Source organism: Panthera tigris, chromosome A3 (assembly GCF_018350195.1).
Source record: "Panthera tigris isolate Pti1 chromosome A3, P.tigris_Pti1_mat1.1, whole genome shotgun sequence".
NCBI lineage: Eukaryota > Metazoa > Chordata > Mammalia > Carnivora > Felidae > Panthera > Panthera tigris.
In genome coordinates, this window is record NC_056662.1 from 28,988,348 (window position 1) to 29,002,303 (window position 13,956).

At 54.8% G+C, this 13,956-nt stretch overlaps 1 protein-coding gene across 1 annotated transcript in view; it reads left to right on the forward strand.

The window, feature by feature from the left end:
- TGM3 (transglutaminase 3) overlaps positions 1–13,708 on the forward strand; it is a 38,476-nt gene extending 24,768 nt beyond the window's left edge. The window contains exons 8-13 of the mRNA XM_042979830.1: positions 2,006–2,109; positions 3,248–3,493; positions 6,903–7,211; positions 9,649–9,806; positions 12,957–13,090; positions 13,464–13,708. Coding sequence (XP_042835764.1) covers positions 2,006–2,109; positions 3,248–3,493; positions 6,903–7,211; positions 9,649–9,806; positions 12,957–13,090; positions 13,464–13,611 — 1,099 coding nt within the window. The 3' untranslated portion in view covers positions 13,612–13,708. The remainder of the gene's footprint in view (positions 1–2,005; positions 2,110–3,247; positions 3,494–6,902; positions 7,212–9,648; positions 9,807–12,956; positions 13,091–13,463) is intronic.
- The last annotated feature ends 248 nt before the right edge of the window (positions 13,709–13,956 follow it).

A 13,956-nucleotide genomic window follows, 5' to 3' on the forward strand; every position in this document is an offset into this window, starting at 1 on the left:
CTTACTGATTTATAAGTACTTTGTAATATTAATTATAGTAAATCTCTGTCTATGTATATGTTACGTATTTTTTCCCTATTTTATTGATCTTTTTTCAACCACTTTTCTCTTTCTTCTTCAGCTTGGACAATTTCCACTGGTCTATCTTCAAGTTTACAGAACTTTTCCTCTGTCCTCTCAATTCCACAAATAAGCTCACCCATTGAATGGTTTAATTTAAGATATTCGTCTTTTTTCCGTTGAGAATTTCCATTTGGTTCTTTTTTTTTTTTTTTCTTTCAAATAGTTTCTCTTGCTCGGCTAAAAGTTCTCTTTTCACTTGCTATTGCCGTATTTCCCCGTATTTCACTGAGCCTCGTTCCGAGAGCTGCTTTAAAGTCCTTGTCCAATAATTCCCACATATATATTGGTTTAAGGTTACTCTCTGTTGTTGCCTTTTCCCTTGAAGAATGGGTCATGTTTTTCTGGTTCTTCCTATGTTGAGTCATCTGGGACTGTAACCCCGGGCATTGAGATGTCTGGATTCTGTTATTTTATTTCAGCAGCCTGCCTGGGCTGGGTCCAAACTGCAAACCTCATCTCACCCTATGGGAGGAAACAACTCGAATCTCAGCTCACTTCTTTTATCTTTAGCCGACTGCTTGCTGTCTGCTGTATACATGCATGGGTCAGAGTCGCCCAGAGGCTTGGGCAGAGTTTATATACAAATCTGGGATTTTCTTTCTCTGACTCCTTCCCTCCAGGGCTTCCCCCTCACTGTCTAGTGGCCCTGGTTGACCCAGGCTGTTTCTTGGCTCCTCAGGTCAGAAACATGTGGGCTACCCGTTGAAGTTTTTACTGCCCCGCACCTCGCCCCAGATGTGGTCTGACTTAGGGCAAAGTCACCAAAAGTCCAATTTGCCCCACGCTGGCTCCTTCCTCCAAGTTCAGACTCCTTTCCAAAATCCTTCTGTTTTGTTCACGCTCAGGTAGTTGTCTAGTTTTTTTGGTTTTTATTTTCTTTTTGTTTTTTGCGGGGGGGGGCTTGTTTTGTTTTGCTTTCCTTTTCCGAGTTTATTGTTACCTGCGGAAGGGACCACGTACAAGGAGCTTCCTCTTCCATACGGGAAATGGAACTACACTTTGCTTGCTTGGCTGGTATATGCAAGTTTAATATCTTTGCCTCGTCAAATGTATCGATCTTTTTCCTTTATGGTTTCTGAGTGGGCACTCGGCTTCAAACTCTCTCCACCTCACGAGTATAAAACGCTGTGTTTCCAAGTCGAATGGAAGTTGGATTCGTGTCCGATGTGCAGTTTCTTCTAGTTGGATCAAAGCTGCCAAAGCCAAGGCTAATGTAGTTGCAGTGGGCGTAGAGAGGACAGGAGAGGGCAGAACCACCAGGTGGGATGACAGAGACATCGGCTAATTGGCTATCCCTGGAGACGCGACGGAGCCCCGCAGATTGGGAGACGAGGTGACGCGGTTGACAAAGAACATCTTTGCGCTGGCGTGTGTCATTCTTCAGCCAGACCTCAGCCCAGAAGCACGTGGCTCTTAGCCAGACCTGTCACTCTTGCTGCAGCCCCATTTATTTTCAGCTGGCGTGAGATACAGACGTGTTTCCCAGCAGGACGCGCAGGAAAAAAAGCTGTGTGGGTTTCCCTGCTTGGATGCTCGCTCCCACCTGGGGCCATTCAGCTCCTCAGAAAGGCAGTAGAGCATCGTGGTCGAGGACCCAGGTTTGGGGGTTAGGGGTGCCTGGATCCAAACTGTGACCGTACCGTTGGAAGCTGCTTAACTTCCCTGAGCCTCAGTTTCTCCTTCTTATGAGATCGGCATGAAGGCGCTGTTTCCTAGCGCTGTGAGCACTTAGGTGCTCGGTGAGGTTTAGCACAGTAGCTGGCACAGGGGAAACTCGCTCGGTGACTAAGGGGCGCCCCACTGTCAGGCAGAGGTGTGGTATTTTGCCGCCTCCTGCTTCGTGGCCTTTGGCCAGCTCTGCAATCTGTGGTTCTGTCCGCAGGAATTTCCACGTCTGGAACGAAGGTTGGTTTGTGCGGACTGACCTGGGCCCCTCGTACAGTGGATGGCAGGTCCTGGACGCCACCCCCCAGGAGAGGAGCCAAGGTAACCCTCCAGCAGCCCTGCTTACCGCCCCCTCCTCTGGGTTTCGCCCTATGTCTCGGCCTCTCAATTCTGTGCAGCAGTGGACGCGGCTCAGGAAAGCCACCCGAGGGCTCGATGGAAGGAAAGGAAGGCTCGATGTCAGGAAGGCTCGATGGAACGAAGACAAAATATTTTCAGCATAGATTTCCCATCCTAATTTTCCTTGGCTCAGGCTGCTACTTGGATGAGTGGCTTCGCCCACGCGACTGTTGTCACTGCTGTGGAGGCCCTGGCACGTGCCAGGCGACAAGGGGAAGACGCCACCCTCTGCCAACAGGGATTTCCCCACACTGCCTCGAGGAGCCTGTCCCTCCCAGCACAGAAACCTTCCGGTCCCCTGTTGCCCAGGGATTTCGCCCAGAGTCCCCCGCTCAGCTGGAGACCTCCGTGATCAGGGCCCCCAGCACCTCTGTCCCCTCCACGGTGCCCCTCTGCCAAGCCAAGCTCTCCTCATGCAGGCTGGCCCCCTCCCTGTCCCGGTGCCCAGGGCTTCGGCTCCCACTTCTGGCCTCTCCCTTTGCGGCTTGGGCCCCAGACTCTCCAGGAAGTCTTCTTCTTCCCGCTTGTGACCCGCGGGCCGTGTGTCGCGGGCTACGTTCATGTTGAACATCACATGAAACTGTATCCTGTGTATCCACATCTACACCTGTCTCTGCCTGTCTGATCCACCTCGGCCAAGTGCGGGAGGCGCGAGGGGACAGGCAGGGCTTGGGAGCTCAGAGGAGCAAGACCCCTGCGGGCTGGGTTTAGGGTATTCTTCTGGGAATAGGGGGTGAGGATTTGGGAAGGTAGAAAAGGGCACAAGACGGCAAGATTTTCCTCTTTAGGAGACAGCCCCCCGGGGCGGCCAGCGGGTTGCGGGACTGGCCAGTCTTCCGGAGAAGTGCCGTCTGAGCGGGGTGTCACCACGGCAGATAACAGCACCCCTGGGAGGGCCCGTGCCCAGGGCCAAAGGAGTGGGGCAGGCAGCCGGGGCCGAAGCAGTCTCAGGGGGTAGAGGCAGAGAAGCTGCGTCGCCGTGGGCGGCCTCCCCGGGGTGAGCTCTCACCCGCCTGGCCTGGCTTTGGCACGCATCCAATCTCTACGCCTGGGCCACCAGGGGTGTTCCAGTGCGGCCCCGCTTCGGTGACCGCCGTGCGAGAGGGTGACGTGAACCTGGACTTCGACATGCCCTTCGTCTTCGCGGAGGTGAACGCCGACCGCATCACCTGGATCCACGACGTCCGCAACAACACCCAGAAGCAGAATTCCACGGACACCCGCAGCATCGGCAGGTACATCAGCACCAAGGCGGTGGGCAGCAACTCTCGCATGGACATCACGGAGAAGTACAAGTATCCAGAAGGTAGGAAGGGGGCACGGCCCCTGGGGGCTGCGCCGCCCAGGGCTGGGCGGTGGGAAGACGGCTTTGAGGGTGGAGGAGGGAGAGAATTCCTCCTCCTCCTCCTGTGCTCTCAGCCCGTTCGGCCTGAATGGGAGGACTGCTCCCTGGCGCCTAACGCCCAGTTCCTCCGACTGTTTCCAGTGGGGACGGAGCCATCACAGGCAGACGCGGCGCCCGTGGAATGTTGCCGCGGGGCCTGGCAGCTGGCAGTGCAGCTCCTCTCCGGCCGGGTCCCTTTCCCACAACTGGGGTGACAGCCCTGCGATGGGACATCACGGGGAGAAACACGACTCCCGTGGGAGGCTGCCCGGGGGCTTTAGCAGAAATTGCTAGCCTAAAAGAAACACAGGCAGGAAACACTCTCCGGACTCCGAAATGGGCAAAGCCCCCGAGGATGTGGGTCCCTGCCTCGGTGCTCCCCTAAAGGGACCCAGAGCACGCCCTGGAGTGAAGCCCAAAACTCTCACAAATGCTGGCTGTTGATGTCGGCTGCAGCTCACAAAAGAGGAAAGCTGAGCACGGGAGACGGGGTCTGATTCCAAGTCTGGTGGTGGAGGGCAGGGAACCTGCCCGGGTAGTGGTATTTATGGGCATTTGGAAGCATAGGCCTAGGGTAATGAGATCGGTAGCCTCAGTTTGGTCCCCAAGCTGCCTCTGCAGGCCATCCCCAGGGCTGGGACCAGACAGCCCTTCTCTCAGTCAATAAACATGGACTGAGACCCAGCTGGTGCCCGCTGCGTGATCGGCTCCGGGGAGGCAATGAGCGACACAGCGGACGGGGGCCCTGCCCTCCCTGAGCTCACAGGCCAGGGGGAAGGGAGATGTCGAAGAATTTTCAACACTGTCATGATGTAGAAACAACGGTAGGGGCCGGGGGGCAGGAGGTCAGTTCCCGTCATACACCTATAACCAGGAGACCTCACGCAGGAGTCTTAGGATCTCCGATCCCTGGCTCCCTCCCCGGTAACATGAGAACAGCAATGCCTGTCTTCAGTAGGATTTAAATGAGCTTGTGCAGGGGCACCTGGGTGGCTCCGTCGGTTGAGCGCCCGACTTCGGCTCAGGTCACGATCTCGCGGTTTGTGAGTCCGAGCCCCGCGTCGGGCTCTGTGCTGAAGGCTCAGAGCCTGGAGCCTGCTTCGGATTCTGTGTCTCCTCCTCTCTCTGCCCCTCCCCTGCTCATGCTCTGTCTGTCTCTCTGTCTCCCAATAATAAATAAACGTTAAAAAATAAATAAATGAGTAAATGAGCTTGTGCACAGGAAGGGCCAAGAGCAGTGCCTGGCACAGTGAGGATGTATTAAATAGTGGTGATTTTTATCAACTTGGACTTCTGTCGCTGCACTGAAATGATGACCTCCCAAGGTGCCTTTTGAAATGTACTGCTTCCTTGGACATATGTCCTGTGGATTTCCTTACCTTGCTGTCACCCCTTGATTCTGCTTACTGAGGGGCTCTGCCTGTCCCAGCCAAACCTCCTCACCAATGGAGAAGGGCTGGGCCGTGGCCAGGTTGGGGTGAGTCCATGCAGGACAGTGCCCCAGCCTCTGCGTGACAGCAGAGCTGATGACTGTTGTCCCCGGTTCTCCTTACCTAATGATGCCCGCCGGCCTGTCTCCGAGGGCCCCGGGGAGGAAAAGCTCATAAAATGGGTTGCTAAGCATTTGCGCAACGTCAACACCAAGGGAGAAGACAGTAGCAGGAAGCTGAGTCTTGAGTAAGCTCAGCAGGTGACCTATATAGGTATCTGGGCTCTGCGCCTCGTTGTGCAAACACGCCTGCTTTGAGGTCCTGGGGACAGAAGGCTCAGCTCCCTGCACAGACACCAGCCCTGGGTGTGGACTTACAACTCTGCTAGAAGATGGGAAGGCACCAGAAAGAACCCAGCCCACCAGGAGCTTTCAGCTTGGGTAATGTGGCTGCCTGTCTCCTTTTCAGTAGGATGTTCGGGGGGAACCTTGGACTACGGGTATAGACACGTGGGGACTGGCCCTCTTCTCTGCTTCTAACCCCATGATTAGACCAGTTGCTTGGATCGGTCGTGTCTTCTCTTAAGGCCTTCCTTTTAACACGATGGCCTTGGATGGGTTGGCCTCTGAGGTCTCAGCCAGTTGTTACATGTCACTTACGGGAAAGGCCTCGCTAAGTTGTAAAGTGCTTACGATAAGTCATCTGGTGTCTTAAAAATGTCACAAGTTGGTTGGGGAAGACGGGGGCCGTTAAGTATGGTCTGCAGATACAAACATGGGAATCCTTCCTTGTGTATGTCTGCCCACATTCCTGGAGGGTCAGTGCACCTTCTCCTTGATCTTGGGTCTATCTTCAGGTCAAGGCAGGGAGCCTTATGTGAACTGTGTGGCCACCATTGGCCCAGAGGTGTGGAGGTGGCTACTCACCTTAATGCCCAAGAGCCACGACCTTGAGCGTCACCATGGCCATTCTCCAGGGGACATCTCTACCGTCACATTTAGCAGTGTTCACAATCTGAGTTGGAGTCAGAAAATCCATCCTTGGGGTTTTAAAACCTGAACTCTCTCGACAATTGAAACCAGTCATAACGCAGGACCAAATCAACCACGGGAAGTTCTTTTTTGACACAGACAGAAGTGCCACTCTTTGACCCCAAAGTACCTCTAGAAACAAAGCAGAATAACACGGTGAAGTGGTTTGGAAAAAAAAAAAAAATTTTTTTTTAATGAAGCCAATTCTAAATCATAACCTTTTTTCCCCACTTTTTGCTTATGAACTCACTCTAACCTTTTTTTACTCCGTTTTTGTTACTTTTTCTGTTTTAAAAGCTCCTTTCTTCATTTTGAGTGAGAGAGTGCGAGAGTGAGCGTGAGAGGGGAAGGGGCAGAGAGAGAGGATCCCAAGCAGGCTCTGTGCTGTCCTTGCAGAGCCTGGCGTGTGGCTCGAACTCACGAGCCTTGAGATCATGACCTGAGCCAAAATCAAGAGTCGGACACTTAACCAACTGAGCCACACGAATGTCCCCGTCACTTATTTTTAAAGTACCTGCTTGTTCTCGCCAGGGACCTTTTATCCAAACATAAATAAATAAAACAAAGAAAAGGGGCACGAAATCTACACTGATTAAGCTGAGCAAAATATCAAGCCAGATGGTAACTTGGTGCAGGTGTCGCTAAAGCTTTCCCCACTGAATGGGAAAGCGCCACAGACTGTGGGTCTGTGAGCCTCGCGTTAAGGAGGATGAAATGGAGGCCCCGAGAGCGTGGCCACTTGCTTCGATGAGAATCGTGGCTCAGTGGGCAAAGCCGACTAGTCCCAGGCTGCCTTTCCAGGTAGAGCGCTGTCCTTTGTCCAGGCTCCACCCCCTCCCTGAGATGTTTCCCTCTTTTCCAACCACACAGGTTCCAGCCAGGAGAGACAAGTGTTTGAGAAGGCTTTGGGGAAACTTAAACCCCGCATGGCTTTTGGTGCGACGTCTGCGAGACACTTGGAAGGAGGGGGGAGGGAGCCCAGCATCTCTGGGAAGTTCAAGGTCACTGGCATCCTGGAGGTGGGCAAAGAAGTCAACATGGCCCTGATACTCAAAAACCTGACGAGCGACATGAAGACGGTGACCGTGAACATGACGGCCTGGACCATCGTCTACAACGGCACACTGGTACACGAAGTGTGGAAGGACTCTGTCACAATATCCCTGGATCCCGAAGAAGGTAACTCGCCCTGTGGTTTGTGGGGACGCCATGCATCCAAGGCGGCTCATGTTCTTTTGGGGTTGGAGGGTTCCTGTTGGAACGGATTCAGCTGACTAAGAGAGGAGCAGCCCATGGTCGCTGTGGTTAAGCCTTGGGTTTTGAAGTTTTGAAAGCTGTCACAGTGAGAACAGTGCAGGTCAGGGCGGTGCCAACCCAGATCCTTCTACACCCCTGGGGGGAGGAAGGAAGGAGGCTCTGGCAGTTAATAGCCACACCGAGACGTCCCTTGCAGGTACACGCACTTCGCTCAGCGTGCAGAGAGCTTCTTCACATCCTCTCTCATTTGATCTTCTGAAATGGGCAGATTTCAGTATCCCCTTTCCCAGAGGCAGAAACTGAGGCTTGGAGACATTGTGACCTTGCTTTAAGAGCTTACGTGTCACAGCTAGCGGCAGTACGGGGGTCTCAGCCCTGGGCGTCCTGATGCTAAATCCAGGCCTACCCCCCATTTTCTAGATTATATGTCTGCCTACCCCTCCCACACGCCTCACCCCCACCCCCACCCCAGCGCACCCCACCCCCACCCCACAACGAATCACTTTTCAGATTTGCCTCCGGACGGGTCGCAATACAGAGCAGGGTCTCAAACCCTTGTCCAATGTTCCTTCCCACACCGCAGCCACGGGGGAAGCTTCCCGATTTCCCTCGGCAGTGATGGGTGTTCTTGGAGGCCAGAGAATCTGGGAGGAGCAGAAACTCCCCGATCCTGGGTAGCGCAGATGGGAAAGGAGCGAGGCGGGGCAGAAAAAGGCCCGGCGCTCTGAGAGGATTAGAAGGCAGGCGTGCCCACGTTGGCAAAATCCGCCAAGCTGTTATGAAAAGTTGGGACTTACAAAGCAGATTAACAAGGGTGGGGTGGCTATTTGCTTCCCATAATAAAAACTGATTAATTATACAGCCCGTCTTGAAAGAAGAGCTCTGTCTATAGGGACACTGAGAGGTGTTACACCTGTCAGGAGGCTGCAGCCCTAGCAACCTGTCTTCTGGCAGAATTTCAGCAGAAATCTTGCCCCCTCCAGAAGCAACCGCCGGGCTGCTGTCTCCCTTCAAGGCTCTAGGGGAGAGCTATTTTTGTGGACCAAAAAGAATTCACGTGAGAGAAAGGGTTGAAACAACAACTCACTCTGCACATCCATCTGTACAGTCGAGGCAGGCCTCGTACATTCCTCCGGTGCGAACAGCCGAGGCAGCTTCCCTCTCAAAGGGCATAGGGGTGCCGGGGCACCCCCGGCCACCCAGCGTGACCCCTGGGAGAGAGGTGGGAATGGCCTGGACCACAGAGGAGGGAGAGGGGCCCTGAGACTTGGGAAAAGCCAGGTGAATGGACAGAAGCTGGGGGAGGCATTTCTAGCCGAAGCAACCTTGTGGTTTGGCCACCATGTGTCTGTGTGGTCAAAGGAACAATGACAATCACTAAGGGCTCTTTCAAGGGGGAGGTGAGTTGGGCTCAGGGATGCAGGGCCAGACGGACGCATCGGAACGTGATTTCTTTTCTTTTCTGTTTAATTTATCGTCAAGTTAGCTGATTTCTTTTCTTTTCTGTTTAATTTATCGTCAAGTTAGCTAACGTGCAGGGTATGCAGTGTGCCCGTGGCTTTGGGAGTGGATTCCCATGATTCATCACTTCCATACAACACCCAGTGCCCATCCCAACAAGCGCCCTCCTCAATGCCCATCCCCCATTTCCCCCACCCCCCCCCCCCCACCAACCCTCACTTTGCTCTCTGTGTTTGAGAGTCTCTTATGGTTTGCCTTCCTCTCTGTTTTTACCTCATTTTTCCTATCCTTTCCCCCTTATGATCATCTGTTCGTTTCTGAGCCAGCAAGGAGCTTTTTGAAGTGGCATGGGAGAGGAGGAACATAATTTTGGAGGGGGTGGGTGGGGGGAGCACTTCCAAAGCCGCGTCCACCTGGTGTGTGGGCGGGGGGTACTCAGAAGCAGGAGAGACCAGCGGTGGCGAGGTGGCTCGGGGACCTGTCACAATAGAATCCCAGGCTATTCGATTTCTTCAGCCGATCCCTGGCTTCCCTTCCTAGTTAAGATTTTGTTGTCATCGCCATTGTCGTCATCGTTAGGCAATCGGCTAACATTTGTATTCTTCCCTGCCCTCTGACATGTTCCAGGAAGGGAAGTGTCTCCAGCCCATCCAACCCATCCTCCTGGGAAGCTGCCCAGCCAGCCGGAGTCCTGGTCCCTCCCCAGCCTCGGCTCTAGAGGCTGCACAGAACAGGGGCCTGTTTCCCACCGGGCCCAGCAGGGAGGGCTCAGTCAAGCCCCGGGCTGCAGACATTCCCTGCCGGCTCCCGAAGCCTTGGCTTGGTATCATCAGCTCTGAAGGTTCCAGAAGTCCACCCCACTCTCTCTCACTCTGCCCTCCCCGGCTTCTCCTTCCAGAAATAAAGCATCCCGTGAAGATTACATACGCTCAGTACGAGAAGTACCTAAAGGCAGACAACATGATCCGGACCACCGCCGTGTGCCAGGTCTCCGACGAGGCAGAGGTGGTGGTAGAAAGGGACATCATCCTGGACAACCCCAGCCTGACCCTGGAGGTAAGGGGGGCGGTGAATGGGCGCCTCCCCAGCCAGCCCAGCCCTACCAATACCCCCAAACCGCAAAGCAGCTCCTTCCCCGCTGAGAGAGTCAGGGACCTAGGTCCAGCCTCCGCCAAGTGGATGGCCCAGCGTTCCCGCTCAGACCGGAATCCTTGTTTCTGGTAATAAACAAACACATTTGCCCCTGGGCTTCTTCGGATCAGGTTCCAGATGCACTGGGGGCATCAGCTGAGAAGCCGCTGGAGGGGTTCCTCAGCTCTGAGCACCTGCCGTGTTCCGGGCGGGGCCAGGCTCGAGAATCACAGAGACTCACAAGGGGTGGGTCTAGCCCACAGCCTAGCCGCTGGCCACGTTTGCAGAGCATCGTCTAGACTGTGCTTCAGAGTGGGCAGTGGTCCCCCACCTCAGAAGGGCAGCCCCTGTCCTGGCCAGGGAGTTTAGGGGAAAACAGAGAGGGGCAGCCGTTCAGCCCTTGGGCCTGACCTTGTACCCAGGCCCCACCATTTCCCAGCAGCCACCCTGAGTTAAGTCCCTTGATCTCTGTGGCTGCGTTGCTCTAACTCTGTCATCACGATAATAAAATACCTCCCTTGCAGGGGCCATTTCCCCAGACAAGCGTTTCCTGACGCGCCCCCTCCCTGCCCCGCCAAATAAGGCTCGGTCTCCAGTTATACGTCCCTGAGAGCCTTCTGTGCTCTTACTTTATGGCATCTGTTCTAGTTCAAGTTATACCTGTATTTGTGCACTTTGACCTTGGCTCCGTTCCCCTACCCGTCTGTAAACTCCACCCGGGGAGGCGCTGCCCCTGCTCTGGGCCCATCACTGGCTCCCCTGCTGCCACATCTTAGAAGCTAATCAGATTTTGTAAAATAGTCATGAGCAGAGCAGGGCACTTGGCTTCCGGCTTGCCTTCTTCCCCACCCGTGCATCCTCGTCATCAGCCGGTGCTTGTCCCCTGTGTGCCAAAGCCTCTCCTGCTTCCCAAGGCATTTCCAAGAACCACGCATCCTCTCCATGGACGTGATGGACAGCTGAAGCTGGGAGGGGACGCTGGGTAGCAGCTGGTTCAGTTATGAAAACATTGTGTTAAAATGATCAGTGTTTAAGTGAAGGTAATTTTCCCCCCATTATACTCCTTTATCCAGTATCATCAAATATTCTTATAGCTTTATCTTTTTTTTTAATTTTTTTAATGTATTTATTTTTTTCATTTTTAAAGCTCATTTATTTTTGAGAGACAGAGAGGCAGAGCATGAGCAGGGGAGAGGCAGAGAGAGAAAGAGAGAGAAACAGAATCAGAAGCAGGCTCCAGGCTCTGGGCCGTCAGCACAGAGCCCAACGCAGGGCTCGAACTTAAGAACCGTGAGATCATGACCTGAGCCAAAGTCAGACACTCAACCACCAGAGCCACCCAGGCGCCCCTGTAGCTTTATCTTTTCTCTTTTATTCAACACTGTTGTGCAACACTGTTGCTTTTGGATTTCCATATCGAGTGGCCTTTGTCTTTGAAGAGACTATAATATCTTTAGAAAGGAGATCAGAATACAAATAGGCTGGAAATGTGCCACCAAGAACTCTCTTACTTAATTTTTCAAAAGGGCATCTGATCTCTCTTCTTTCGGACATCTCTGTGCGAATTTGCTCCTAACACAATCTCGCCTTGACATCAGCCTGCAGAGCACCACGCATTCTTACCTTGATTTGAAAGAATCCGTGCACAGCTCACTCAGAGCAGGGTGCGGATTTTTAAACCCGTGAGGGTAATCTGTATGAAAAGGTAACCATTCGGATGAGGTCCCGTTCTCTAACCCAGCACGGATTTGCAGCAAGCATTGAGGACGTTATACTGTGGAATCAGACCATGAAATCTGAACTTTGTCCCAAAGGGTGATGTCCCTCACATTGGCCCGTGAACCACTGATAATCAGATTCAGATTTCTGGTGGCTCTTATCCTCCCTTTTGGGTGCACATACAGATTTGGGTCAACAGGACAGGGTGGTAAGCAGCAATAAGGCAAGAAGAACAAATAACACGAAAACCAAATATCAGTGTGAACACTACGTCAGTGTTTACGTATCCATGAGCTCATCTGGCTCCTTCTTTGGAAGGCAGGGAGGGACAGAAGCACAGCTCTCTCTTCGACAGCAAACAAATAGTCCAGGTTGCTTTCCTGATGGGAACCCGAGGCTTCTCTGGCCAAGGACAGTGCGGGGCGGGAGCCCCGTCCAGACCACACATGACACGCAGGGAAAACTTTGGCTCCAGAAGTTTCAAAGGACATCGATAGACCGGGGTGTCATCAGAGAGTGGCCTGAATTGAGGGGCCCAATGCCATGTCCTGTGGAGAGGAGCATGAGGCTCTGAGTGGGGGTCTGAGTGGGCTCAGGCCTCCCAGGGAGAGGGCTTCCAGGCTGGAAGGGAAGGAAAAGACCGGTGAGTGGGAGCCTCAAAGAAAATACTGCTTTTATCTTTTCTTTTTTTTATTTTTTTTATTTTTTTAATGTTTATTTTTTTTTTGAGAGTGAGAGAGAGACAGAGTGTGAGTGGGGGAGGGGCACAGAGAGAGAGGGAGACACAGAATCCAAGGCAGCCTCCAGGCTCTGAGCTGGAGCTCAGCACAGAGCCCCACGCGGGGCTCGAACTCACGCACAAGTGGGGGAGGGGCAGAGAGAGCGGGAGAGGGAATCCCAAGCAGGCTCCATACCGTCAGCGCGGAATCCCACGTGGGGCTTGAACTCACGAACTGTGAGATCGCGACCGGAACTGAAACCAAGACTGGGGGACACTTAACCGACCGAGTCACCCAGGCGCCCCAGGAAAGTTCTAAGTTCAGAATGAAACAGTCCCCCGCCCTCTGAGCAGCCCACGTGGAACGGGCCCTCCTGGGAAGCAGGGCTGCCCTTCCCAGCACGACCAGGAAGAGGGGCAGAGAAGACAAAGTGCTCTCAGTCACTACAACATGCCGCCTCTCCCTCCGAGCCTGGGGTCCCGTCGGAAGCACGGGGCCTGGCAGCGGTCCCCCAGGGAGCCCCTGCAGGGGTGGCTGCCCGTCACTGAGCTGTCCACCCAGCCTGTGTGGGCTCTCACCAAGTGGCAGGTGAGGCTACCAGCCCATGTCCTGACTCCGGCAACCCTTCTCCTCGTAGGTGCTGGACCAGGCCCGGGTGCAGCAGCCCGTGAACGTCCAGATGCTCTTCTCCAACCCGCTGGATGAGCCCGTGAAGGACTGCGTGCTGATGGTGGAGGGCAGCGGGCTGCTGCTGGGAAGCCTCAGGATTGAGTGAGTCCCGGGCCTGAGGGGCCAGTGTGGGGCGGTGGGAGGGGGTCGGAGGCAGCCTCCCCGCAGCCCCTGGGAGAGTCCGCACGCGGGCATGCACGTTTGCATCTGGTTTGGGGGTTGACCAGACTTGAACTCCCAGGAAGTCCAGATCACCGGCGCTGGGAGCCAGTCCTCAGGGCTTTCCGTATGTGGGAGATCATGGGGCTCCCTCCCTCCCCAGCTGAGGGGCCCCAAGCTAGCAGGGGGTGGGGCATGACTCAGGGAGGGAGCCGGAGGGAGCCCCACCAGCGCAGGACTTGAGGCTGCAGGGGGCCCCTCTAGCCCGAGGTCCGCGAACCTCGCCATCAACCCTGACTGTGCGCTTCCCCACCAGCGTGCCGACCCTGCGCCCCAAGGAGCGGTCCCGGGTGCGTTTTGAGATCCTGCCCACCCGGAGTGGCACCAAGCAGCTGCTCGCTGACTTCTCCTGCAACAAATTCCCTGCGATCAAGGCCATGCTGTCCATCGACGTGGCCGAATGAAGGGCGCGAGGGGGCCCCATACAAACTTGGGTAACACGGGGCAGGCGGCGCTCGCCTGTGGAGTGAGCCCTCCCGCCCATGATGTCCAGCCTGGGAAATCCACGACGTCCCCCGAGCCGGCCCGGACGGGACCCCCAGCCTCCGGCACATGCACGCCCCCGCCCCCCCCCCCACCTTTCCCGGGCTGGGCTGGCTACCTCCCGCCCTGAGACGCATTCACTTTTGCACGTTCCCATGAGCCCCGTGGCCCTGCTCGGCCCTCAAGGCCGGCAATGCTGCAGGACAGAGTGGCATCTGACCCAGCGACTCTCTGAATGGCTGTGGGGGAGGAGACGGTGCGGACGG